The sequence below is a fragment of the Cyrtonyx montezumae genome, unplaced genomic scaffold (genome assembly GCF_038088225.1).
Source record: "Cyrtonyx montezumae isolate F1298 unplaced genomic scaffold, pur_monq_1.0 scaffold_11, whole genome shotgun sequence".
NCBI classification, from domain to species: domain Eukaryota; kingdom Metazoa; phylum Chordata; class Aves; order Galliformes; family Odontophoridae; genus Cyrtonyx; species Cyrtonyx montezumae.
This window is the reverse complement of record NW_027071837.1, coordinates 13,706,802-13,734,397: the sequence shown is the minus strand read 5'-3', so window position 1 is coordinate 13,734,397 and position 27,596 is coordinate 13,706,802. Positions and strand designations below refer to the sequence as shown.

The following is a 27,596-nucleotide window of genomic DNA, read 5'->3' as shown; positions in this document are numbered from 1 at the left end:
AAAAAAAAACACCCACCAAAAAATGGTGTTGTGGTCCCCTACTAAAAGAGTCACTTTGCCCAATTTCCTGTTTATGTTCCTTCTCTTCAGAGCTGTAGCATCATGTGAGCTCAGACAGTTATAGATAGGCTGCATGACTGTTGCTGACCTCACACCACATGTTCAGTTAACAAGGTGAAACAGCAAAATTTGTTCTGTTTGTGTAAAAATACTGAGAAAACTGCCAGTTCTCAGTAGAAAAGGGGAGAGGGACTCTAGATAGCCAGAGGCAGAGTGCAATCTCCAGGCTCGAGGATCCTGCAGCTCTTTCTGGGCTCTAACTGCTTTTCACATCTGTATTTACATTGTGCTGGTGGCTTACAAGGAAGGGGATTAGCCCCAAGTTTCTTTCTTTAGCGGGGGAGGCTTGGAGCTCTTCCATAAAAGCTATTAGTTTAGCAGATTTGCTCAAAATTTGTTCGAACTTCAGTCCCTTTACTGTATACATTTTCCTGTGTTTGCTTCCAAAAATAGCCAAAAAGTCCTTTGAATTGAATATCTTCAGCCATCCAGCAGATGATCTACCCCTGAGCAACCTGCAGGCAGCCTCACTTGTAGTAAGATCTCAAGGAGATGCACAGAGCCTTATAAAAATCCTTTTGGATTAAGCAAGAGTTTTGGATTTAAGCCTTTTCAAGAACTTGAATTTACCTCTAGGCAAGATGCTATCTTAGTACTGTGTTGGTATTAAAGAATTTATTGCAAACATATCCGAAAGATCTGAAAGGTTTCCAGGCTTTTACTCAGGTTTTACACAGGTAGTTTTTGTGCAGCTGTAGGAATCCCTGCTGTGCTGCATGAGGTTTCAGCGGCCCCTTTCCTGCTGACAGAAAATGAAGTCTTGATGTTAAACCCAGGAGGGTGTGTGGCAGTGTGTTGGTTTCTCCTTTCTCTCTGTTCTTAATTCATTTCTGCAAAAAGCCCAGCCCCACGCACTGCAAGAAACCAGGATTTTGCTTTGCAGCTGGTGAAGGAGTGGCAGTAAGCCAGAGCAGGGGTTGCTATGCACTGCCCTCTGCCACATCACATGGGTAAATGAGGATTTCAGAAGGAAAAGCTGCACCACAGACTGTCCAAAGGCAAACACGCAGGTGTGAGTGCACAGCTCCAATGTGCAGACAAGTGTGCTGAGCATCAGGAGTGCAGCGTGGCTCTGGGAGCAGGTGTACCCATGGCAGGTGAACTGGTCACCACATATGCGCTCCGTAACAACCCTGTACCAGCTGTCGAGTGCTTCAGGACTCGAGGTGAAAGAAAGCACTCTAGAAATTCAAGCTGTGTTCAGGATGATAATAATAATGTCATTTTAGATGCTGCACATGAGCGTGCTGTGAGGGAATATGGAACTAAAACTCTTGGCTGGCTGGCGAGGCTGTAAACATCCTCATGTGAAGGGCCCAGCCTGTGAGTCTTCACTGTCAAGGAGCTTAGCTGCCTGCAGAAACAGAGCAGCAGCCAGGAGGTGTCATCTGGGGGGCAGCAAGAAGGGGTGAGTGCTTCGTTGAGCCTGCCCTCGGGAAGGAAGAAGTGTGCCCCAGCAAAGAGGAGGGCCTTGGTGGGAAGGGGCACTACAGTGGCTTTAAACCAAACCCTTTGCCTTATTCTGGGGATGTCTTCTACTGCTGGGATGTCTCCTCTGAACCACAACCTGCCTTACATCTCTGTCAGATGTGACAAACAGACTAAATGAGGAGGAGGGGAGAGCACAGGATTATGGCTGCTCTCCATGGGCAGGGGCAGGGCAGGCTGTCTTTGGCTCTGGCAAGCCCCTCACAGTGACATCAAGACAGGAGACAGGCTGCCGGGAGCAATGGCAGCCCAGGCGCAGTCCCACCTGTAGACACTGATGCCGTCTTCACTGCCATGTGGATCCCAGTGAAACACAGAGGCACTGGTGGAATTACTTCCTGTGTTTATGAGTGGTGACACTTTGAATTTTGCTTTCAGAACTGGCTACAAGGTTTCTAAGAACTTAAACCTCCCAGGTTTCAAGGTCACTACGCTTTCGACCCTCCGAACCCAAGCAGAGCCATTTGCTTTACAAAGAATCTGCGTGTTTATCAAATAGCCGTGACTCACTCTGTTGCAGATGTTTCTGTATGTAAAGCACGGTAAATATTATGGATTGGGATGTGGAGCAGGCAGTGAGAATATGTGTAGGTTAGCAGGCAACATTTGAGTCTGGGTCTTTTCCTTTGTTATTTTAGCATGCATCATTTTTTCTACACAGACCACAGGCTCCTTTTTATGAGAAACAGCAACAAAGGAAAGCTCCCTGGTTCCAAAGGACGTCACCTTTGATGCTTTATTACGAAGCTTTCACTGTATGTGCAGCACAGGAAATTTTTAGGTTTGTGTTTTTAGTCAATGAGTGTGTCTATACCACCTTGCAAGGAAGAAGGTATTTCCCCTTACACTTCACACCTGCGGCATCTCCTCCGAGGAGAACTCATGCCACCTTTCCAGAAATAATATTCATTTACAGTCATACTGAAACTACCACAAGCAGATAGACAAGTGACTCAGTAAGTGACTCACGACTTAGCAGATGGAAATAGACTGTTAGACAGTAGTCTGTCCCCAGATCATTACATTGTGGTCCGCTGCACAGGTCGTGCCAAACTGGCATTGCCGACCTGTGTTGAGAGCTGCTGGGAGTCCAGCTCTCAAAGAGATGTTTTGGCACAACCAGGAAGGGACCAGCCTTTGGGAGCATCACCAGTGGCCAGCTAATGGAGAAAAACTGCTGCAGAAAATGTCTCTTTCTGCTCCAGAGGTCATGTTAGTGCAGTATGCTGATGGCAGGTCCCAAAGGAAGAGTATTCCTCTCTGAAATTGAATATTTATTGATTTTTCTTTCCCAGCCATAAACTGAGTTCCAGCCTCTCACTGCTGAAGAAGGTGGTGACATCGGAGCAGAAAATAGAAGGAAACAGCAAGCAAGGGAGACAAAACCCAAGCAAAGTGGGTGATGGGCAGTGAGCTCAGCTGTCCTCAGCAAAGGGGCACACTGGCAGCCTCATTAAGGAGATTTATTATGCAGAGCTGATGGGATCTGCTGCCCAACAGCCAGGACTGAAATAGCAAAGCTGTCGCTCCAGCTGGGTGGTTTAAGAGGTCTTCTTCATCTCAGATTTCCGTGAGCGAGCTAATTGCCCAGCAGGGTGGGCAGGCAGGCAGTCTTTTCTCCTGCAAAGTCTGGCAGGAGGAGCTCCCAGCGGCATCCTGGGCTCCTGAAGCACGAGGATTGTGTGGGGAGCCGGCCTGACCCTTCCTGGTGCTCTGCCCTGCGGGTGGGCAGCTCCGACCCTGCTCTCAACGGGCAGAGGCATCAGCTGTTCACAAGGCTGTCCACATACGAATTTTGACTTCCTCTTTGAAATCATTTATAGGAAATGCTATCAAGTTCCGCCTCATTTTTTTTTCCCCTTAAAATAAGACATCTAGAAGTAATTCTTTGAAGTCTGCTGCCCCAAATACTGGCGCTGCTGAAGGACAATCACCCCATGGTTTTGCTGTTGCCCATCCCCAGGGATGCGCTGTGGTTTGGCCCCAGAGTGTGTGTGGCTCAAAGCCAGCCCCGCCGTCCTGCCCACCACTGAGCCCTTGGCCTTTTCCCCACCGGACCTCCCCATGGGGCCACACACTGCCAGCACGTGGCTGCTGCTCGTCCTGCTGCCCTCGCCATCCCTGCGGCTTTGCTCTGTACAGTGAAGATTATCCTCACGGGGGAGTCGTGAGCATTCACTTATCTGGTAAAGAGCATCGAGGCTATTTCTGTGTTTTGTTATCACAATCAGAAAAAATCAAAAACTCACAGGGCAGGTTATATTTCAGTCCAGTTTACCTTGTGCATCTTCTGTGTGCTGCAGCTAATTGTTTAGATCTCAGGTGCTGGGTATCTTACACGTGCTCCCTGGCAGGAGGTAAGCAGCCGCAGTCCTCGGCTGAAGCCCTCCTGTGCCGGCTCCCACTGCCCCTGTTTACCAGCTGGCTGTTTTCTCGGCACCTCACAGGTTTGCTCGGGGCCTGTTTTATCTGGCACTGCCTCCAATACTCCTGCACAGCAGCCACCCACGTGCAGCAGCAGCCTTTGTTCAGCTCCATGCTGGAGGCACCAGGCTGTGCAGGCAGCTATCGCTTTCTTAAAGTCCATGAAACAGAGCCACTCCTCTCCCGTCTAGAAGCAGCTCTGCCACTCCTGAAGTGAGAAATTCAGAAGCATAAAGCAAACACTGCTAGTCTGTGCTGACCCGAGCCACGGGCTGGCACCCAACCAGCACCGCCTCAAGCTCCAGCTTCCTTTTGGCACCGAGCACTCCTACTTACGAAAGGCAAATGAAAATTGTTCTGGATTGGCACTGGCTCTTGTCTGATTACAGCTGTGCTGTTCTGATACAGCCTTCTCACAAACAGTGCTGCCCCGGATGGAGGAGCATGGCCATGGTGCAGGGCAGCCCCAGCTGGGCTGAGGGATGAGGATGAGGAGGAGGGCTCATGCTGCTCCACACCACATCCTGCTCCGTGGGACAGGTCACTGCAAAGAACTGGGCCAGGCAGCATCTGGATAAGCAGAAATGGTTTGGAGCACATATTTTGCAAGTAGAGCTTGGTGAAAGCTTCAGGATGGAAATGAACTATTTTGGGGAAAAGAGTGGTGGGACTAAGAATGTAAAATAGGATAAGAGGTGGAAGAGATGGTGCCCGCCCCACAAAGGGGGATTCATCAGTTTCTGTTTTCGCTCCCTCGGCAGCAGGCAAGGAGCAGCCCACAGCAGAGTCCCCATCAGCCCACCCTGCCTCCTCCCTTCCCTTGCACCCATGCTGATTTCTTTATTTCCACCCAGTCCTGCCCTCTGACTGACCACATGTGATAACTAGAGTTTCTCACACAGCCTCGGTGCTGCAGGGAGAGCAGCAGGCAGCCCCCACCTCCACTCACTGCTCCCATCAGCCTGCTCAGGCTGTCTGCCTGCAGGGAGCAGGACACCAGGCCGTCCCTTGCCTGGCACAGCACACAGCTGTGGGTTTCTGCTCTCCTCTCCCTGGTTGCCCAGGTTCTTCTGAAGCCTACAGGCTCCTTTAGGCTCACTAAAATTTCCTCCAAAGCATTTCTCTTCTTGTTGCTCAGGGGTGGGAGTGTGCAAGGAAAGCTGACCTGGCTGTCCTGATGCATCTGCAGAGTGTGCATGAATGCTTGGATTGCGTGGTGGCGGAGGCGTGGACTCCATGTGGGACTGTACAAAGCAAGATACCTGCTGGGCTGTGCTTCGCTATTAAAGCTGGCTACTCAAGGAAGCATTTTCTCCGTAAACACTTCTTTGCCTCTATTTCTTTTACTTTTGGGTGGGGGAACATCTTTTTTCTCTTGTCTCCCACACAGTCTTTCAGGCAATTTGAGTAATGATCAGTAATCTGATGTTACCTCTAGTTACTTCCAAGAGAGACCAAATCACTTTCAAACCTTGACAGGTCATGAGTTTGCTTTGTGCAATACTCCACACTTCAGTTCTGCTTCATGTCTGTTCCGATGCAACCTCCCCTTTGAGAGCCACTCCTTTCCCTAGGCTGCTGCACTCTCATTCAGCCTTGTGAGCGCTGTGAGTACTCCAGCCTCTGGTCCCTGGATCGTGTTTTTGATTTGTCCTTTGCTTTCAGAATAGATTAAAGAACTGCCAAGCTGAGTAGATACATTTATAGATAAAATATTGCATGACTATGAAAAGACTGAAAAGCTTTGCCCTGAAAGGAAGCCTCTTTTGAGTGGAGAAAAAAACGACTGCCAGTTTTTCTTGACTAATGGCTAACTTGTCTTGGTTGTTTTCACCATCACTGTATCCTCAGGAACTGTGGGTGAAATGTGTAGTGCCTGTGCTGATCCACGAGTGTCCCAGTAAGAACTTGTACATGTTAGTGAAAACATCCTGAGATCAGCTGTTTTCCATCAAGGCCAGGTGGTTGGATCTGCCCGTTAAAAATGGTCACTCTGAAAAACGAGTGTGAACTTGAACCCAAGGCGTTGCCCAGGTCTGTGCTGTGCTGAGTGGCTCTGCAGTGAGCACTTCAGTAACGCTCAGACGGGGAGATGGCCCTGGTTGTTCAGATGTTTCCTTGTAGAGCTTTTAATTACTGCATCAATTAGAGCAGCCAGGGCTGTATGATGCTCGTGCACTTGAATGGCATGCAAGCCCCTTCGCTCCCAAGGAGCCAGAGGCTCCAGTGCCGTTTGTGTGGAGCTGGGTGGGGGGGATGCTCCAGCACCTTGTTTCAGCTTTCCCCTGCAGAGCTGAGCTCAGGCTGGATTCCTTCTGGCACTGGAAGTAAGCATGTTGGTGACAGCTCTAATCAACACAGGGACGCTTCTAGTGCTGATGAACTAAAACAGCTGCTGGAGAAGTAGAAGACACTGTTTTGTTCCTAGAAGCTTGCATGTAGCTGAATGAAGTGATGCAGTATCTTTGGCCTCCCAGAGCTTCTTTTAAGCCTGTACGGGATCCATATCTTCAAGCCATAGAAGCCCAAGAGGCACTGCTGCTGACAGAGCTTGGTTCAGGTTGAGGTGTCACTGGAAGCAGTGTCTGTGTAAGCAGATGTTGTTCCACAATGTTTGGGAGGTTCTTGTTTAACTTCTTAGCACTACAGCTCCCCTAAGGTTTGTTCTGGGCTTCCAGAAGTAACTGACAGCTCATTAGCAGCTTTCTACTGGCCCTGGAAACCAGGAGGGAAGCTGTGCAGGTCAGCTGGGGGCCTTGCTTTGGGCAGGAGATCCTGCCCAACGCCTGAGAGAAAATCAGGCACGTGTGCCATTGCCGTGTTCCACTAATGGGGCCGTGTCCGTGCCACCCGCAGGCCTGGAGGAAGCGCTGGTTCGTGCTGCGCAGAGGGCGCATGAGCGGCAACCCGGACGTGCTGGAGTACTACAGGAACAGCCACTCCAAGAAGCCCATCCGCATCATCGACCTCAACGAGTGCGAGGTGCTGAAGCACTCGGGGCCCAACTTCATCAAGAAGGAGTTCCAGAACAACTTCGTCTTCATCGTGAGAACCACCTACCGCACCTTCTACCTGGTGGCCAAAACCGAGGAGGAGATGCAGATCTGGGTGCGCAACATCAGCCAGATCTGCAACTTCGGGCATTTAGAAGATGGCACAGGTAGGATCACGCTTGTCTTGGGGGATGGAGGATGTTGTGGGTTTGGGCTCTTCCGTAGCATTGCTTGGGGCAAAATGAAGCACGTAGCGTGGAGCTGCTTGGAGTGGCATTTGCTGCAGCTCCACACAGCCCTGAGATGGTGCTCGTGTCTGATTTGAAGCTTATCAGGGATCTGGCTTCTGCTGAGTGGAAATAATAGCTGGTCACTTGGTCTCACATCGATGAAGCAATTGCTGCTAGAATAAACAGCAGGTCTCTAATAAGAAAAGGTACTGTTTATGTGAAAAGCTGACTGAGTGTTATCTTCTGGGGCCGTTTATTTCATTACATGTCCCATATTTATTTAGTTTGGCTTAATGCAAGACACCTGTTCCTGGGAAGTGTCCTGCAAAACTCGCATTTTCTCAGGCTTTGTTGGATGTGGAAAGTGCACAGATTTGGGTGTATTTGTACACATAGCTCAGTATTTTTGTCATTGATTTATCTCTGCCCATTAATGAGAAGAAAAGCAAAGCAAAGGCAGAGGACAGGAGAGCACAGGAAGAGTGTGCCTAGGCTGCAGAGCTGGTCCTCCTGGGCAGCATGAAGCTGGCCTGTTCTGCCAGGCCCCGTGCCTGTGTGTAGGCAGTAGGGTGAGTTTCTTGGAAAGCTTCCAGGAGTTAGCCACTCCAAGATGGATCTAGCCAGTAATTAAAGCCAGGACCTGTGTCATCATTAACCTGCCTTTCAAATGAGAAAACCGGGTTCAGATAACAACAATCTGTCTTTCCCTTGACATTTCCAAGGGGCAGATACAGCAGCAATTTGAGAACTTCGTAGGAAGTGACTCACAATAAAGTCCTTTGCTGTGATAAAAGCTAGCAGAAGAGCTGAAAAGGGTGGTGATGGAGAGGCCTGGCCTCGTCCAAGGTAACTCAAAGGGCAGCAATATTTTTAGGGGTGTCACAGCATGGCTGGGCAGACTATCCTGCCCTGGTCCATGTGCTAATCCTGGTGACTGCAGCTGCTGCATGGGCATACCATTACCTGGTAGCAAGAGGAAGCAAAAGGCCATGAGATGTTTTATTTTAACCTCTTCCAGTTTCTGGCCCTCTTTAATAATTTTTTCAGTAGTTTATTCTGAGGGGAAATGGGAGTGGGAAGAGCTCTGTCCCTGTTATAAATTGATGTCTGCTGCCTTTGCATTCGTCTTAGAGACCTCTAGGAAATCTTACTGGCATAATCTTTTTGTGCCATTACAACTTGCAAATTGGAGATGGTGATTTTTTGGGATAGCAGTCAATAGTCCTTCCAAGCTTGAAGGTTGGAACCCACTTCCTACTCATCTGCCCTCGCTGAAACTACAATGTTGTTCTTGAGTTGCTGCTTTAGCTGCAATATTATGTGGGATATGACTTTTACCAATCAGTCTTAAATGAAGTTAAGTCTTGTCATACAAGATAAAGAAAACAAATTTATTTCTTCGTTTCTCAAATGTGCATGCAGACTTCTGGCACAGCACTGAGGATGTGCACAGGCAGATACAATCTGTGGCAGGGAACCTAAGGCTGAATCTGAGATAGAGGTATTTTTGCTGGAAAACTGTTGTTATTCTGGTAGAGCATAACATTCCCTGCACAATGGTTTCACATGGGCAGTACTGGCAGTATCACACAGTATTATTTCTCTCCCAGCGAAGACCACCAGTGTAGATGCTGATGGACCAGAAGTGACAGGCCTTTCGCTGTCAGGCTTTCTGCTCTGTTCCTCGAAGCAATTATTCCCCATGGTGCAGAGCATTTGCTTGGTTCATTGTAAAGTATGGCATCTGAACCTGCAGCCTGCATCACAGACAGAGCGAGCGAAGCTTCCAGGCATGCACCTCCGTATCTCTAATGGAAACAGCTAATTTATCCTGCAGTTCCTGTTGATGTGGTTGGGTCTGGGGTGCATTCAAGTCAGGCCACAGGGCACGTTCAGGTCCTATTCCTGTCCAGTGATTTAAGTCTGCACAGTTTCACAGGTTGCACAGTGCATCTCAAACGGATGATAATTGCTCCATTTTTTTTGGAAGCACCTAAATCCCCCAAGAGGCCGAAGGTTCAAACAAATTACCCTTAAAAATTAACATAAGAAGAGAAAAGCTCTATTAAATGCCATATGCTTTTTTAACATGAATGCTGATACAAAAAATAATTGTCCCTAAAATGAATCATCAAAAGAAAGACACATCCATTGCAGGAAATTTTAATAAGCTGTTCGGTGTATTAATATGACTTTCAAAGCCAATGTTATATTATGAAATCAATCACGCTCAATCTTCTCATCCTTCTCAAAATGTGCTCTGAGCTTGACTCTGAGGCCAATCCCAAACCTAATGATTTCTCTGCTTGATGCACAGAGTGCAGCGGGGTGCGGGCAGTGACTCAGCCCCAAACACCACCCGGTTCTCAGCCCTTTCAGCAGCAGGGAAGCCAGACTCAGAGTCAGACTCTCCTCACCAGAAGCCTTTGATTTGGCATTTAAGCAGCCAGACCCATCCCAAAGCTATCAAAACTTCTGCTGGCCTCGTCAGGAAAACCTTTTAGTCAACAAGAGCCAGTGGAGAGGAAGCATGAGCTCCAGCAGCTGTCAGGAAGCACCTGGGCGGGCAGCAGGCACGCAGGCCAGCAGCCATCCTCACCCCACAGCACTCGATGCAATGCAGGGCTGGCACCTCTGGGGAGGCACTGCAGGAGGAGGAGCCACTTCTCCATGCTTTGGAATGAGTTGAGGTGGCCAGAGAACTCCATGGCTACAGGATATCTCACATGTATACTGAAACTGATGGGTGCGACACAGCGTGGCAGTTTCTGATGACAGAAAGTTGGTTTTCATTTCATTGTTGTTAGGAAACCTTATGTTAAAGACTATAGCTGTGCATAAAGTGCTCTGCAAAGCCACAACTTGGCAGGCAGCTCCTAATCCCAAGAGGGACCTTTGGTCTTGGATTTTACCTGTGCAACCTGGTCTAGGGAGCCTGCTTTGGCAGGGAGGTTGGACTCGATGATCTCTACAGGTCCCTTCCAACTCCTACAATCCTGTGACTCCATGGGCTTCAGGTACTGCTTCACACCCCATGTGAATGCCACGCATCCTTCCCCATGCAGCCCTTATGATCCCTACTGATCCCCAGTTGCTCTGCCTTCTCCCACAGCACCCAGGAGCACAGTGAAGTCCAGGGTGTCAGCAGCACCACCTGAAGCAATTGTTTACCCTGTGTCCCCCTGGGCTGCTGGTGCTCGGATGGTAGCATTCCCACTTCTCCACCCCATCCACTGCTCCCTCACCTCTCCACAGCTCTGGTCACTCTTGCTTGCACCCATATGTGCACATAGCTGGGACATTCTCCCTCCCTGCTCCTCTCTGGTGGTTTATTTGCTTCTTTTTAACCTTGCCAGAACACGGGGCAGTTTGACTCCCCAGGACCTCGCTGCAGCTGCTCTGGGGACATCTCAGCCAGCCAAGGCCGCGTGCTGGCAGCATGGGAAACCAGAAGCTCTGTTCCCCATGGGATCACTCTCTCCTTGCAGAAATGTTTTCCCCTTAAGGTCACCTCTTTATTTCCCCCCACTGCTCCCATACAAAGCAAGCAGAGCAGTGCCAGGCCCTTGAGTGGAGTCAAGGGGAAGTGTGACAGCTCCTCCCCAGGCCTTCTCCGTGGGAGGAAATCCCTCCCAGTACTCCTCAAGGCTGCTCTTTCATGTCAGCCGTTGCAGCATTTCCACCTCCATGCAGCCTGGTGGGAGGGATGCTGCACACAGGGACCCCACCACTTTCACTCTGTTCTCATGCTGCCATTGCTTTATGGCCATTTTGGGGCTGGGACCTGAAACAGAAGGCTTTTCCCTCCTGCTACTTCAAGCAGTGGCACTTCATTGATGAGCAGAACATCCTTTCCAACATCTTCGTTGATACAGGACAGAAAATTTGGGGCTAGTACCCACCAGAACATCTGTTTTGGCAGATGAAGCCATCTTCTGTCATGCTGGCAAAGAGGGAGACAGGCAGCAAACCTATTCTCTGCCTGCTCTCTAGAAAATGGGCATACATAATTTATTCTCCCCAACTGCTGCCACAGCACAACTTTAATGCACACTGGTTCAGTTACCAGCAGAGCTGACAGGGAAGGGGGTGGTCTGTTAGGAGCTGGCTGTGGGTCTCCAAGCCCCTGAAGGCCAGAAAAGAGCAGCCACAAAGCAAGCAGGAGGGATGGGGATGGTGCAGACCTGCCATGTGTTGTGCAGCCTGCAGCCTTTCCTGATGGGATAATCTGAGGCTAAACCCTGCAAGTACCAGATGGAGCTCAGGCCTGTTCATTCCCTGTGTTAATAATCCAGAATGTCATTGATTCTTCTTGTACACTGTGGGTTTTTTAATTTTTTTTTAAATATGTGGTCAGATGGTGACATGAACATGCTTTGCTGAGGTCCCTGTGGAGTAAGCCTGGTGCATATTCGATCACACTCAGCTTGCAAGACAGCTCCAAGTCCAATATCTGCAAGCTGAGTTACTGCCTGAGCCAGCAGAATGAAAAAGGAGAATGTTATTTTTCAGCTGGGAAGGCTTCAGCTGTCAGCCCTGCTTCATGAGCATGAAAAGTCCACAGTCGCTGTGTCTTTCAGATGATCACTGGGGCAAAGCGGCTGCTGAAGTCCCATTGCTGTGAACACCTGCCTAAATTAAGCAAATGCTTTGTTCAGAGAGCTTGAGTTTGAGCATGTGCACTAGTGCTTTGCAACCTGGGGTTCACAGCTACGCCATACCTCCAAGGAAACGGGGGAAGCAGCAGCAAACCAGTGCTGGTGGGGGAGGAAAGAGATGGCTCCCTCTCCACTTTCAAGGGAAAATACCACTTTCTCCTGCTTGTAGTGGCTTAGAGGAGGAAGGCGCTTGAAGGCCGGTGCAGAGATCTTGGTGTCGCTGGGGGGCTGAACCCTGGGGGAGAGTGACTGCAAAGCCGAGCTGTGTGCAGGCCGTGCTGAGGACTGGGTTGACCTGCTGGGGATCTCACATCTTGTGGTGCAGTGCAGGATCTGGCCCGCAGGCGCTTGCTCCCCACCGTCGGTTATCTCCTCACCCCGCTGCCGCTCACCAGGGCTGTTGCTTCCCCTTGCAGGTTCAGTGGAAAGCCTGTCCCACACGACCTCGTCCCCACAGCCCTCACCGGCCGCCTCCACACACGCGTCCCGCATCGCCGATCCCTCCTTCTCTGTTGAGCACACTGCTGCCGATGCATCTGCTGCAGAGGAGACCCCTAGTGAGTCGGAGTCGGTCTTCCTCCCCGACTACCTCTTCCTCTCCAACTGCGAGTCGGGCAAGCTCAGCCACACCAGGTAACGGGTCTGTGCAATCAGGATGCAGCCACCCGCTGCCCGCCCAGCGACGCTCTGGGGGATGGGTTCACACTGGTCCCTTGCAGCTCCAGGGAGGCTTTTGAGACCAACAGGGGGCCATTAGCATAGTCCAGCTTAAAGGGGGAAAAGGTGAGCAGTCAAGCATCATCTGTTGGTCCTGGTACGTGCAGTCTTCTTCCACGTGCTCTTTCTACCTGCTGCCACCCAAGATGCTCCACGAAATGCCCCGTACTGCATCTCAGGAGCATTCCATGGCTGTAGGGTAGATAGATTTTGTCGCAAACTGTGCTTTTTGCCATGCAGTGTCACTCAGAATGGAAGAAAGCATGAAGCCTCAGCAGAACAGTGCTCTTGCTCCTCCCCTTCCTTCTCTGGAAATCCCTCTAGTTTTTAACTTGGTTTCCTGAAACACAACAGATTTCTCACTTCGGGGGCCACTTCTCCCCTTGCCTGGGAACCAGATTTTGTAGATACAGATTTTTAGTGATGCTGCAGCATAAAGCTTGAAACTTGAGGAGTGGTGGCATGGGGTCTTCTCATGTACACTGAGGGCTCAGTCTCTTCACTGCTGATGCAGGAGATTGAAGCCCTGTGCTGGCAGAGGAGCATCTTTGGGAGGCAAGAATGGGGTCTGGACCAGGCCAAGCTCAGGCAGAAAGCAAACAGCAGTAAGGGATCAGTGGGCATTTTTCAACTGGGAGTGAAAAGCAGCCCATGGAGCTGCTCCCAGTGGATTGCAGCCCCAAGTCCACGCACTCGTGTTCACCCAGTTGCAACTGAGAGAAAAGGCAATGCCAGTCCTGCTCTGTGCCCCATGCAGGTGTGACAGCTGGTCCAACTCAGATAGATCACTGGAGCAGACCTCATCAGACGATGTTTTCATCGACTCTCTGCAGTCCCAGCCCTCCTTGTACCTCGTGCAGCCATCCAGCACTGTGCACCAGGAAGGAGCCCCACTGACAAACCCAAGCACAGTGCCCAGGAGCACGGACGTGAGTGGGACAGCCAGCGACTTGTCCTCCTCCTCTCCACTGCTGGGGACCCCGCTGACACCAACCTTTCCAATGGAGCAGAACCAAAGCACACTGCCCTATGGCGTGAGCCAGCTGGATGTCCTCTCCAACACACCCCCACCACGGCCCCCCAAGCCCACCCACTTCTCGGACAGGAGAGGGGATGAGGCAGGCAGCGGTGTGCTGCAGAACGGCCACGCGGGGACCTGCCGTGCTCCAGTGGCACTGGTGCCCAGGAGGATCTCCCTGTCCAGCCTGGACAACGTGAGGAACTGGAAAGGTGAGTGCAAAACTGCATCCCAGACCAGTTTGCTAGCAGGGTTCTGACCTATCTACCAGTGCATTCAGTTCTTGTCCCTCTCTCTGCTTCTGAAGGTCAAAGTGTGTGCTCATGCAGGAGAAATGCCTTTTGGTTGTGCTGCTCCACACAGAGTCTTCTCTGTAAAAGCAGCAGTCTTTCCACATGCTTAAAGAACAGGAAGCCAGGGAGGTGGTGGGGGTGGGATGTAATCCTGGCTGAACCAGTGTCTCTGTGTCCTTCAGCAAATCCCCTCTGTCCCTGCATTTCCTTATGGCAAGCCTGAAAACCTACTGCAGAGCTAAATTGCTGCAGAGCAAGCTCAGCTTCCAGTTGAGGTGCATTGTTCTTGAAATACAGTCATTTCAAAATAATGGTTGGAAATCCAGAATATACAGATGTTGAAGTCCAGAGTACACAGTGTATGAGAGTTTTATTCTGTGGAGCCACAGAACAAAGAGAAGCAGCTGAAATACCTGGCTGGAAAGCAGCACTTATTTTTCAGTGACATGTCTTTTTGGATGACAAAGGAAATGCAGGGCTTTATGGACAAGTGTCCTCCAGCCCCCTGTAGCAATCATAAAACCATTAAGACCACTAGGATCATCTAGTCCAGCACACTCAGTGTCTGGGGCCGTTAGATCTCGCCCTTAAAGCTCATTCACTGGAGCAAGGAGACCTCTGCCCCAGGCTGTTTATCAATGTACAAACAATTCTTGGAAGGTTTTTGCAGAAACACCCATCAGTGGAAATGCTGTTCTTCATTATCTGTTACATATGCTTGCTCCCTGGAAAACATTACTTCTGCTTCCATGCATACACTGCTCTGACACCAGCAGCACGCTTGAGGAGGTTAACGTTTCTCCATCCCAATTTAAGCCAAAATGCTCTTAAGAGGATTAAGTGCCCAAATGTCATGTTCTGCTACCATGCTGCAAGGTTATCTCTGCCTGACAGGGGGCAGCAATGAATTAATAAGTGCTGCAATTTTTTTCTTCTCCTGAGTGCAGCTGAAACTATTCGAAAGGTTTAACTCTGAACTAAAATGTGCTCCACAGAGTAAGATCTGAGAAAGAAACAGGGAGAAAGCAGCTGCTCCTCATGAGCTCCTGCAGTTTAGTTCATTTTTTTGCTCTTGGTAACCTGTAAATGCTGAGCTGCTGTAAGTCAACCTGCTGCAAAGGCAGTGTGTGCAGGTAAAGCACCTGTGTTGTGGCATCTACTGGTGGTGCCTGAGTGCCTTTTTACTAAAATACCTCAATAGTCAGTTCCTGCTGATCCAAACCCATCTGTGCCCACACTAACCTTCCTGCTTAGCACTTCTGCTGCTGTTGGCATTGCCCCGCTTCCCAACACAGTGCTGATGCCTCGTTGGCCGTGGCAGGGTGCGGGTTCATGATGCTCTTGCCCAGGAACACAGAAAAACAGTTTACTGCACAGAAAAATCACTTTCCAGAATAGAATGGTAGTTGTAAGCATAGGTAGAAGTATATATGCCTGTGTGTACATATAAATATACATATATTCAAACATGTGGTAGGTAGAAGTAACAGCGTTTCTATTTCCTCCAAATCTCCCTGCTCCTATTTTCTGTCCTTGAAAATAAAGTGTAACAGTCTTCCATTATTTAGAGTGAAATCTCACTGCACAGAGAAGAAACCTCCCAGCATTTCCCACCACTGATCATCTATCTGTACACTGCATGACATTCTTTTCACCTTTTCCTTAAAAAGTGAAGTTGACCTACACCAAGACAGTCCAGACATGGGGCACTGTGACCAGGCACTTTGTCTGTTTGTCCTCCACCAGCAAAAGGCATGTGCATCACATCAGCATTTCTGGGTGGCAAAGATAATTTCTCCCCTATGTTATGTTTGCTCACACACTTTCGGTACAACACATGCTTCCCTGGCACCTCATATCCTAAGCACCTAAATGGATTTCAAAACAATAACAAAATAATCTTCCCTCCAGTCCCTTTTATATGATAGATGGGCAACAGAGGGACTAGAGCAGGTGTTGGGTTCAGGTGTTGGTCTGCTTGGTTGCATGCTCTGCACCACACCAGCTTTTCTCCCCAGCAAGCTGCTTGTGTCTGTGGGCAGCATCATTTACAGCAGGATTACATGTGAGTAATTTCCTTGGTTTCATCATGCTTTAAATAGCTGTAATTGTTCTTGAAACACTACCAAGTTAGTTCTGCTCCTATATATCACTGGATTTCCTTGTTTAGGGTAAATAGCAGGAGTTCTGCAATCTCTGTAAGCTGTGGTTATTTTAAAACCATATGCTTTACTCCAGAATTATCTCCATGAGGTTGCTCTGGCTTGCCACATTTTGTATCACTCTTTTTCCTTGCAGCAGACATGGAAGGCAGTTCTTTAAGAAGTCGGGACAAGAGGCTTAGCTTGAATTTGGTAAGTACTCTGGATAAATTTAAACACGGGTGCATGACAGACTTTAGAATGTGAGTTATTTCACATCCTGATGGACAGTCACTTCTCTCCTGTGCTCAGCAAAAGAACTTTAAAAATGGAAGAAGCCCTTGGCTTTGGGCAATTTCAGTGCCAATCCTTTGTGCCCAAGGGAAGGGGGAGGCCACAACATGGAGCTCCTGCTTTTAAAGCAGACAAAGCCATGTCTGCTGTGAAGGACAGTGGTTACCTCTAGAATGAACCTGCTGACCACAAGCACCTGAGAAAACTGCTCCTCTCTTGAAAAAAGAGGTCTAAAGAAGCTTACTGCTTCCTGATCCCAAGGAACACCTTGTGTCAGAACATGGGGAAGTCTCTGCCTCAAGGCCAAGTGACTCAGAACTCTGCCAGCCCAAAGCTCTTGGCTCAGCTTTTGACAGATGTGGGCTATGTGTAGCACCATCAGGCATCATGCAGCCAGCCTTCTGCCTGGCACTGAACACTGTTTTCTGAGTGGGAGTTCCTCTGCTGCTCATATGCAAGCCCTGGTGGTGTGCAGCAGATGCCTACCTCCCCTTTGAAAGACTGCAGATTTGCTGGTCCTCTCTCCTCAATGCTCAGCCAGCACCAACCTGCATGAAATGAATCTCTAGCGTTTGTTCTCAGCTGTCAGAAATAACTTGTATGCCTGCACCTCTGCTCTCTCAGCTCCTACATTTCCCAAAACCTAGTTCACCTGATGTTCTCCTTTCAGATGTTTTCGTATAAAAGGGCCTCCATATCACTGGTCAGAATTGCTGCTGGAAGGGGCAAATGCAACCTTGCTGAAGTCAGAGGATTTAACTGCTGAGGTTGCCCATAAATTTGGTCTTACTTTCCAGCAGTGAGTGGCTGAGCTCAGCTGTGGGCTCTTCCGCACCTGGCACGAGCATTTGAACACGTGTGTTTCTCCTATCCTCCTAGCTTGCACTTCTTGGTGAGGTCCCAGCCAGACCTCTCATTTTGCTCAGGGCATGCTGTTTGTTCACCATCATTTCTCTCTCCTTTCCTCCCTCTCCACCGAAGCCCTGCCGCTTCTCCCCGCTCTACTCAACGGCTGTGGATGGAGCAGAAGACAACTATGTGCCCATGCGCCCCAGCACCTCTCCCTCGGCACCTGGCTCTGACTGCTCCCCTGATGGCTACATCCCCATGAGCCCCAGCTCAGCCACCTTCACCTTCCCTGTTGTCACCCCTGACAAAGTCACCAGCCCCTTACCTGAGCTGCCCTCTGACCTGGAGCCGCCCCCGGTGAACCGAGACCTCAAGCCTCGCAGGAAATGTAAGGCCAGACCTAAAGAGCAACCACGAGCTTAGGGCCCCGGTGCAGGGGACACAGGTGATCTCCTCTGGAAGTGGCCCTGGCACATTTCACATGCGTTAGCATAGTGCAGGAGTGTGGACCCACTCTGCAAATGACCACGTGGATGTAACCTGTGAGACAGGAGGCTAAACCCTGCGTCCTGCTGTCTCGGCAGCTCCCCTGCCTCCCAGGAGCAGGGCATCTAGGCACTCAAATCCTCACACCCAATGTGAGCTGTTGGTTAAATATTCATTTAGTAGGTGCAAATGTCCTGCTTCCATTAGGAATGTCCTGTACATGCTTTTGCAGATGGTAATTTTCCTTTCTGCCTCTCATGGCACTTCCAAAATTTGGGTTGCACTTTCAGAGGATATACTGGGGAAAAAAAAATTAGCTCTGCAAAGAAGGAATTGCTGAAACCAAGTCTATATTTAAGCTCTTTGGGCTGCAGAGCCACAGGGCTACTCAGAAATTCATTGAGGAAATGCTACATGAAGCAGGAAGAGAAAATGTAGAGTGCTGCTAGAAAGCAGAGCAAGCTCAGGTCCTTTCTTTAGAGGGTGTTGAGAACTGAGTGGAAAAGGTACACGGGTGATGAGGAGTGATCCTCTCTGCATGTAGGACCTTTGGGTTTGGGAGAGAGCCCGAAGCCTTGACCTGAAGGTGAACTGGGCTCCCCTTGCAGGCAGCACTTGCCGAGGCAAGGACAGGAGTCTTGCAGAGCATTTGTTTTCCTAATGCCCATTGTATTTATTCTGTTCTTTTTGGATAAATGAAAGACTTTGCTTTCCTGCCCTGACTGAAGCAGTCATGTGTTACCGATTTCTATCTATAACATTTTGTGAAATATTCTGCTAATTTCTTACTGTCATTAAAAAACTGCATCTTTCTAATCAATCCATGCTTTTCATGCATCTTGCTCTTGTAAATGTAGCTTCTTTTGTATCTCCTTGCAGCACGGCCACCTCCTTTGGACTTGAGAAACCTCTCCACCATCCGGGAGCATGCTGCCGTGACCAGAATGTGGACTGTGCCTTAGTAAGTCAACAAGAAATCCACCATTCCAATCTTTCAGGCATTAACATTGTGAAATGAAGTTAAAAATAACTGATTGCATTCCATGAGATACAGTTTCCTGGCAAAGTCCACAAAGCAGAATTCTGCAGGGCTCCTTCCAATAACCCCCAGGCTTTTTGCTGTCTCTAGAAGTCAAGGTTCCATGTCAAGACAGGTAGCTCCAGTGAGCTGAGCATCACACAGCGCTGCCAAGAGGGATGTGGGTTGGGTATCCTGCAGATTAGGGTTTGCTCAAAACTGGCTCTCTTTTGAAGATTCCTTTTGAAAAGACCAGAACTAACCTGTGCTCTGGAGTGCTTGTTGTGATGGCGAAACTTTGACTTCAGCCAATTCCTGAGCAGGGGAAGTCACAGCAGGATGCCTGGGGGAAAGCCTGGCCGTGCTGCCCCCTGTCCTGGCCCAACCATTGAAAGCTGGTAACCCCTCAGCTGCCCACCACAGGCTGCCTGGGGGCAGCCCAGTAGCCTTCCCAGCATCCCTGCCAGAGTGCCACGGTTAATGAGTGCTGACACAGTGCAGAGTCCTGAAGGATAACGAGCTCAGAGGGAGTTTGCATGTTTCGCATTAACAAAACTAAAAAAGGACTATGTCCAGAGCTAATAAAGCAGAAGGAATTACACTGTTCGTGCTGCTCGAAGTAGCCATCCAACTTCCTAGTAACTAACCCCATTGTGCCAGCCTGCAGTAATTCACTTGTGATATACCTGACAGCGATGTTAGTGGAAGAGATTTCCCTGAACAAGGGCTGAGCAGCAGCCATCTCTCCACACAGACAGCATGTGTTTACATGGTGTTCAGAGCCAGCCAAGTCCCTCTGCATTCCCCTCCAGGAGGCGATTAATTCGCGTTCATCTCCCAGAAGCAGGTACCCACACAACAAACTGCCCCATTGGCACTCGTTACCCAAACCAACGCTTTCTGTTTATGCCCCTTGAAGGAGAATGGCTCCAATATTTATGCTTTCTGTCATAGCAGAGATGGTAAACTTTCATTAAAAAAAATAAAAGCAACTGAGACACTGACAAGATTATAACACTTTTTCTAGAACTAAGGAATATTTTTGGACATCCTCTCCATAAAAGCTGCAGCGTTAGTGTGAGTTTATTCACCATATGGACTGTGTCAGGCTTTGGCTTCATTTCAGAGCATCTGTAAGATGCTTCCTTAACCTCTCCTGTGTTTTTCTTCATAGCAATCGAATGAGCTTTATCTCACCAGAAAGAGACGGTATTAATTCAGCAAGAATATTTGCCAATTCAGTTTCCGGAGAAGAGGAAGAAAGTTACATTCATATGGTAATCTTCATTTTCACACAGCCATCCTTTGCTTTATTCTGCTCTGTCACATTGATGGAGAATGTAGAAGTTTGTTTTCTAAGAAAAAATGTTGAGGAGGTTTGTCCTTTGCCTTCTGTTTTAACAAAAATGATGAAACGGTTTTAAACCAAAGACAGTGGGACCAATTTACAGAGAGATAAGGGGAGCCCTTCTTCTGCTCTGCAGAACTCAGCTGTTCGCCCACGAATGTTGCTGAGCAGTTCCAAGAGATCACAGGGATCAGCCATATTTACATGAGAACTCATTAAGGCAAAGGCAAATTAAATCTTTTCACCTTTCAGAAGTGTGCCCTGCAAGGTCTCCTAGGAAATGACAGAAAGCCGTTAGTGCACTTCCTAAAGAAACACACCAAATATTGTGCAGAAACAGAACACCCATTGCAGTCTCCTATTGCTTCTGCTTTGGCTGGTGGCACTAACCCCACTTCCCATCCCACGAGAAGAACATCTGGCTTTGTGGCTTCCTTTTCTTCATTCACTCTCTAGCCGTAGCTTGCGAAAGACCAGAACCTCAGTTTCCTTTGAGTTTTGGGTAGAAATTCATCCCAAATCCCTCGATCTGAGCCTCTGTCTACACATTTGTCGGGCTGAAGCCCAACAGCAAAAGCTATTCAAATACGTTGCAAAACTGACCACAGAATCCATAAACAGTCATCTCAAATTTTAACCCACATCTTTACTCGATCAAAACCTGCTCGATAGGGCAGTTCCAAGTGTAGCTGTTCCCCTTCTGATGTTTCCAGTCAGTTAAAACCCCCCATGTGGTTGTGATCATATGTTCATTCCCTGACACTCTCAGCTGCTAGATTTGGAAGGGTTACCCCCACGATGGTTCAGCTGGCACCCCTCAGATGTGAGCCTTCCAGGGGCTTGGGGAGAGCAGCTCAAGTCCTTGTTGAGAATGCTGTCTAAATCAGAATGAGATTCAGCATGATTTGCTTGTTTTGCTGTCATTACCAGGAGGAAAAGGCACTCCATTCCCTGATGGCATGTGACAGCTAATCAGCACTACCCTGCAGTTAGCCACCAAATGCACCTTTGGGTGCTGGCTGTCCTCACTGTGCTGTCCAGAGAGTCTGCACCCAAGGCTGTACTGCTTCCTCCTGGGATCATATTTTAAGCGCATTAAAAGTTTCTCTTCTTTCCTGACAGGAGCACAGACAGGCAACATCTCCATACAGTGGTGCTTTTCCATGGACAAGGAAATCTAACCTTGATTACTTAGCATTGGATTTTAATTCTGCTTCCCCATCCCCCGTACAGAAGGTATGAGTCCCCTGCAGAGAACCCCAACCTCCTCACTCTTTATCTACTGGAAGGAAATCGAGATCCAGAGCCATTTTCTGCTAGGTGCCCTAGGGATGTGCAGCAGCGAGGGCTTGTGGGCAAGCTTGTTGGTGCTTGAAGGATCTCTGCATGCTCTCCCATCTTCACTGAGTCTCCACAAACCCTTTCCTGCTAGTTTTCCCCCAGATCTCTTTGCAGTAACAAGTTTACAGCCTATGATATATTCCCCTGGTAAAACTGTACCACCTCTTGTAACATAGCAAAATGTGCATCCTTATTCTCCCATTCCAAAAACATTTCAATTTCTTTAGCAATGCTGAGAAAATGCAGTCCTTGTTGCAAAGAGCTCACAGCCTGCACAGGTGGTGAGCAGGTACCACTGCAAGCTAAGAATACTGCATGTTTGGGAAGTTTGGTGTCCTGTAGATCGTTTTCCCCATCAGCTAGCACTGCTGGAGGCAAAAGACTTAGGACACCGAAGACTTCTTCAATGCAAAGCATCCTTCTGGTTAAAGTGCAGGCAGCTTATCCCAGCAGCAGCACTGCTTGCTTGGTGATCTGCATGGAAATAGCCAGGACAGCCATCCCCCTGACCGGTGTGCTGGGCTGAGCAGCAGGGTGGAGGATGGATGGCTGTAGCTCAGGCAGGCTGTAAAGCAGTGCTTCTGTCAGCTGATGTCACTGCAAGCTGCGGGGTGAAGTGAGGCATAGAATAAGGGATAGCAGGAAATGGAGCCAGGCTTCACTAGCATCCCTTCTTGCCCTAAAATGAATGTGATGTTTTTCTCCCTTGTCTCTCACAGAAACCGTTTCTTTCTGAGGAGCAGAGAGTGGACTATGTCCAGGTAGATGAGCAGAAGACTCAGGCATTACAGAACACTAAGCAGGAATGGACAGATGAGAGGCAATCAAAAGTTTAAAGGAAGAAGATTGGGATCTGGAGATTTTTTTGCACTGGAACCATGATGTCAATGAAGCAGCTACCACAGAGTTCAAAGGCAGAGAGAGCGAAGAAGCTGTAAGATGCTTACAGTCTTCAGAGGAGTGGCATTTTTACCAGAAACCTTTGATTTTGTCTGGAAATAGTATGTTGAATGAGCGAGTGCTTCACTGATGATTAAGGGAATGCATTACTCTTACTACTGCCCTTAATGGTAAGCTACATGGTACCACTTCTGGCATGATTTTGGGACAAGTCATACACTTCATGTTAACAAATCCACTACATGTTGCATTAATCTAGTTGGTCCTGCCTTTTCCCTCTGTTGCATAATTCCTAGTTGCTAAAGCTATTTTTTGATATTCCTACAAGTGCTGTGGGTGCTCGTGCTGCCTGTGGCAGTAAGCATCTGTCAGGTATCGATGACTAATCAACTAAGGGCTAAAATACTGAAACAATAAGAAGAACTTTCCAAATTTATAGCGCTCAAGCAAAGAGAATTTTGGAAAATAGTTTTCCCCCATGTTTAAAAGGTCTGACTCTGAGCTATGCTGCCAGGAGCTCAAAACAAGACTGTCTACTGATGGGACAGGGACGTGTGGGCATTGACCCTCTGGTTGACGACCGTCGTGTTGGGCTTCTGCTCTCTGCTGTGGCTCATCCTCGTCACCTCTCACTCTGATTACTACTGATGTTTTCTCCCTATCTTGAGGAGTGTCTTCAGCACAGCACAGCTGCTCCTCTAGCAGGAGGCTGCTGACACACAGCTCTCAGCTGGCTGAAAAAATAGAAAGGGAAGCTGCGAGCCTGTTTCTGCAAGTCTTGGGAGACCTGGCAAAGGATCAAGAATGCTTTCATTCAAACTGCAGAAGAAATGCAATTGGAATCGCTGGTTGTCAAACTGATTGTTTCATCAGACTCACCCCAAAAAATGGAAAATTAAGAAGTGCACTGTGGTATGTGGGAGGTTAGAAGGCCTGGCAAAGGAAAACAACAACGTGGTGTGAGGACCTCTGGGTTCAGGAAGCTGATCTACCTTGGGTCTTGTTAGGGACACTATCTCAGGATCATATATGTGTATAGTTTGATATTTAACTTTAAAAGCTTGTCTGCAATCTATTTCAAGATGGCACATAGCCACTGTAGTACTGGCAATTTGCGGTGCGGTGACCCACACCAGATTTGATCTTTGCTCGTGCAGGTAAGTCCCATTGGCCATAAAGGCCTGATCCTGCCAGCATAGATTCCCTCTTGGACAAAGCCAAGTCACTGGCCCCTTGTGTGCCTGCTGTACCACACTATCATCAGACCTCCCCAGAATGCTGATTGACCAAGCAGTGGCCGTGGCAACATCATCACAGACATTATTGGCACTGAAGGTCTCTCCTTACTGCTTTCCCTCCAGCCCCTGGGTTCACCAGGTGAGTTGAGTTGTATGTCCTGCAGGAAGGGGCCCACCTTGAGAGCAGTAGCACTGCTTTCCTCCTACCTCAAGACAGCTAAGTGCTCCCAAGTCTTGCTGTTTCCCTAGATCAGATGCAGAGTTGGGTATCTGGCTGACACCCTGCAACAGCAATGATGTTTGCCAGCACCTCTACTGGCCCTGGGGCAAACTGGGCACCTGGCTTCACAGACAGAAGCTGACCTGGGTGAGAGATGCTTAGAAAATCAGATTGATGCTGCAGGATGTTCCTTCTTCTCCACCCCATCCAAAGCTCTAAAATGGAAGTTGATGTCTGGAGAAGTTTCATAAGTAATTCAGGCTTTTCAGCATAAAATCTGGTGTGAAATTTAGTTTCTGAGCCCCTCTTTTTTTTTTTTTTGATCCTAAACTCAATGTAGGTGAGTGCTGCACAGCCGTGCCCCAAGAGGGGCTGTGGGAGTGGGGAGCTGGACTCTGGGGATCCGCACCTCTGGGGGCTGCAGGAGAGTGCATCTCACAAGGACTTTGGCCTTTTTCTGCTCAAGTTGCTTTCATAAAGCACACAAACAATAAAATATCGCTGAGAGCTTGCAAGGTATGCTACAGCACAGAGTTAACACTCAGCCCAAGTGCATATTGTGGTAAGGGACCACCACACTGAGGAGCCTTGCAAAGTATAGGAAGCATCTGTAAAGGGCAAGCACAATTATGCTAAGCTGCTGCAGAGCCCGAATTGCAAAGTGATGGCATGCTAGCCTCTGATTCAGGCTGCAGCAGCGTGCAAATCACTCTACTGGAGCATTTCTTTTCATGCTGTCAGAAAATCTTCTGAAGTGGAAAAATACCAAGCTATTGAGGACAAAACGTTTGTGATTGTGATTTGTTGTAAAATTGTTTAAACTTGGTCTAAAACTTGGTTACTGGGTCAATCAGAAGTCTAGAGAAGAACAAGAGCTTTTGGTTTTGTTTTCTTAAAAAGATATAAATGTCCAGCTTGGATGTGGCTGTCCTTCAGTCAGTGCCCCCCTAAACTTCAGCGTGTCACCTTCCTGCCCCCAGAGCTGTCTTATCTCCATCAGGCACAGCTTACTGGTTTCTAACTTTCATTTATAAACTCTTAAGTTTGGTGTTATGTTCAGGTTCCTCATTCAAGGTCCAACTGCTCCAGAGTCCACGAGATGCATTCTTGTGCAATTACAATATGCAAAACGGGAGCAATTAGAAAAAAAAACCACAAAAAAAACGAAAAAAAAACTACAACAGAAGTTTAAAAGCAGAACAGTCCTCCCCGAAGGCTTTTTGTAAATCCCATGTGGTCAAATTCTGCAATACCCCTAAGAAGATAAAGAAAAGGAGAATGGCGTTGAGGATGGCAGAAGCCAACTGTGCTGAGGTCACCCCCATCGCTGGGGACTTCGGCCTGAAGCAGAGCAGCAGCCAGCTGCAGTCTGTCAGCCATGGAGCTGGTGGCTGCTGTCAGCATCCCTGGGACCTGCTGGCAGGAGGGCAGATGTCGGAGGCGAAAGGAGACAGTGCTCAGTTTGTTCTGCTCCTTGGCCAGAGGTGAAAGAAAAACTGTGAAAGCACCTGGAAATTGAATCAGCCTTTGACACGTCGTGTCTGAAAACGTAGCTCAGGCAGGAGGCCAGGCACACTCCTGGTAGCGTCTTTTGTTTGCTGTAGGGCTGTTGTTTTGTTATTTGTCTGTATTTCTGTACAGATATCAGGGGAGCTGGTGCAGAGGGAGGCTCTGTGCCTTGATGAGCATGGGATGGCCGGCAGCCCCTTGTGAAGCTCCTGCCCCCTGGGGACCCGGCATTGCCCAGCTCAGGACCTGTAGTGCCTTCTCCAGCATCTCTGGAGGTTCTCATTTAAGATGGAGAGAAGCATTAAGAAGGCAGAGCTCTGCTTAACTAGCAGTGTTGCTCTGTGGAGCTTGCGGGTGCAGCTGGATCTCACGACCAGGAGAACAGCAAGCTGAGCGGTGTTGTGGGTGCAAAAGCACCTGCCTGAAATAAATCCTGCAGAATCATAAAGAGATTAATCTGCTCTGAACTTCTTTCCTGAAGACAGCAGGCGTGCTTTCTGGGAGTTACACTCATTCCCAAGGCCTTTACTCGATTAGGGTTTAGTATAGCAGTTCTGCAGTCATTCAGTGATCACACAGTGAGTGAAGGGCGTAGCAGGATCCAGGACTCCTTTTGCTTTTTGGACTGAACTGTGTTTTCCATTTGTAACTTCTTTATTAGAGGAGATGGCATTAAGTACCTTACTGTTGGGTAGGAACACTTTACCTGAGAAATGCCTACAGCCATTGAACTCGAGCAGGGTGGTTCCCACCAGCTCATGTTGCCAAGGGCAGCGCCCATTCCGTCCCACTGATTGCATCAGAGGTGCGGGTTTGGGAGTTGCATTATCTTGAAGTGATTCAGTGGTTTAATTCGAAGCCCATGCGATGCTGTGCTGAGGACGAAGCACAGGGCAATGCCTTTCCTTTGTTCCCCTGTTCTGCAAAAACTGCTCAGGTTCAAAAAAAGAAATCCACAAAAATAGCAGACCTCTGTCGTTTCAAAGCCAGAATTTTCTTTGTTCAAATAAAACTTACGTCTTGTGCAAGTGAAGCATTACACGTTTTTGTATTTGTAAATCTGTGGGGAAGCATTAAGCAGTCATCACTGTTACCAAGGGGAAAGTCATTGGCAGAGGGGAGGAGCTCTCCCTCCCTGATGTTTCATTGCAATGTTTGTTGTATATATTTGCACATTCAACTGTGTATCTTTTTTTCTAATAAATTAATATAAAATGTAGCTGTGATTTTTAATTATTTTGTTAAAAAAAAAGGAAACTTAACGCGTTTTTCATTGAATTTAGCATATTTTTCATGTTATTTTCCATTTTCAGTCTGTTACTAAGCTGTGACTTGTTTGGATGTAATGAGGCTCGGGTTTCTTGTGCCTCTCTGCAAACTACTTTGGTGACTTTACAAAGTGCACTTGGAGGGGCAGGGCCACACCCAGGGCCAGCTCCAGCAGCACAGACCCTCTGGGTCCTTGGAGCCACAGCCTTCTGCCACCAGGTAACGCAGACTGCTCACTGGGTTTTGATGGCTCTTCAGCTCTGCATTTCTCCATCAAACAGCATGTGGAGCTCCTCTCCTGGTTGCTTTGGGCAGCCAGTGCAGAGGGACCTGGCTGTTACACGGAGACAGCAGCAGCACCTCTGGTGCACGCGCTCCTTGCGAGCTGCCTGGCAGGGACTCAGCCCCATCCACCCTCCTGTACTGCCCTTGCTCTGCTGACGTGGCTCTTGCCAAGGGTTTTATAGGTTAATGCAGCCTTTGGGTGTTTTCCTTGTGTATGTTTGTCGTTGTTGCACTTTGGATTGCATTCAAACATACTTCATGCTTTGCCCAGGAGCTGAGCTCCTGGGAGTGCCTGTGGCTGTGCTGCAATCTAGAGATGGCTGATGTTGGCATTGCCGCTCTTATTTCTTCGCTTCCCCGCCCTCCCCACCTGAGCATCACAGAGCATGGGGAGAGCTGCTTGATGTTCTGGCTTGGGATTTCCAGACCCGGGTTCACAAGGAGCTCTGACACTTGTATGGTCTGAAAGAGACCAAGAGAAGTCTCCAGAAGAGGAGGCTTGAGCTTCTCCCTTGCATAAAAACTTTGCTGCAAGCTCTTGAGCATGGAATTTGATTTCTGAAAGAGACAAAATCTAAGGGAGCATTCTTTCAGGCTACAAACTTCTTCCGTAAGAGTGCTGGGCAAGCCCAATGGACTGAAGCCAGCAAATACAGCTCCCATAAGAGGACAAGAGCTTCCCAGTAGAAAGTGGATTTGGCTTTGGTGTGTTTTTTCTGCGAGGATGAGGCCATGAGCAGGGTAGCAGGCAGGCAGT

The 27,596-nt window shown here is 48.6% G+C and overlaps 1 protein-coding gene across 2 annotated transcripts in view; it reads left to right on the top strand.

The window, feature by feature from the left end:
- GAB3 (GRB2 associated binding protein 3) overlaps positions 1–23,826 on the top strand; it is a 51,970-nt gene extending 28,144 nt beyond the window's left edge. The window contains exons 2-10 of one of the 2 annotated variants that reach the window (XM_065729649.1): positions 6,889–7,192; positions 12,330–12,546; positions 13,388–13,860; positions 16,240–16,295; positions 17,358–17,613; positions 18,591–18,672; positions 19,904–20,006; positions 21,200–21,313; positions 22,138–23,826. In XM_065729649.1, the coding sequence (XP_065585721.1) occupies positions 6,889–7,192; positions 12,330–12,546; positions 13,388–13,860; positions 16,240–16,295; positions 17,358–17,613; positions 18,591–18,672; positions 19,904–20,006; positions 21,200–21,313; positions 22,138–22,254 (1,722 nt within the window). In that variant the 3' untranslated portion in view covers positions 22,255–23,826. The remainder of the gene's footprint in view (positions 1–6,888; positions 7,193–12,329; positions 12,547–13,387; positions 13,861–16,239; positions 16,296–17,357; positions 17,614–18,590; positions 18,673–19,903; positions 20,007–21,199; positions 21,314–22,137) is intronic. The other variant, XM_065729648.1, reaches the window with a different exon arrangement.
- The last annotated feature ends 3,770 nt before the right edge of the window (positions 23,827–27,596 follow it).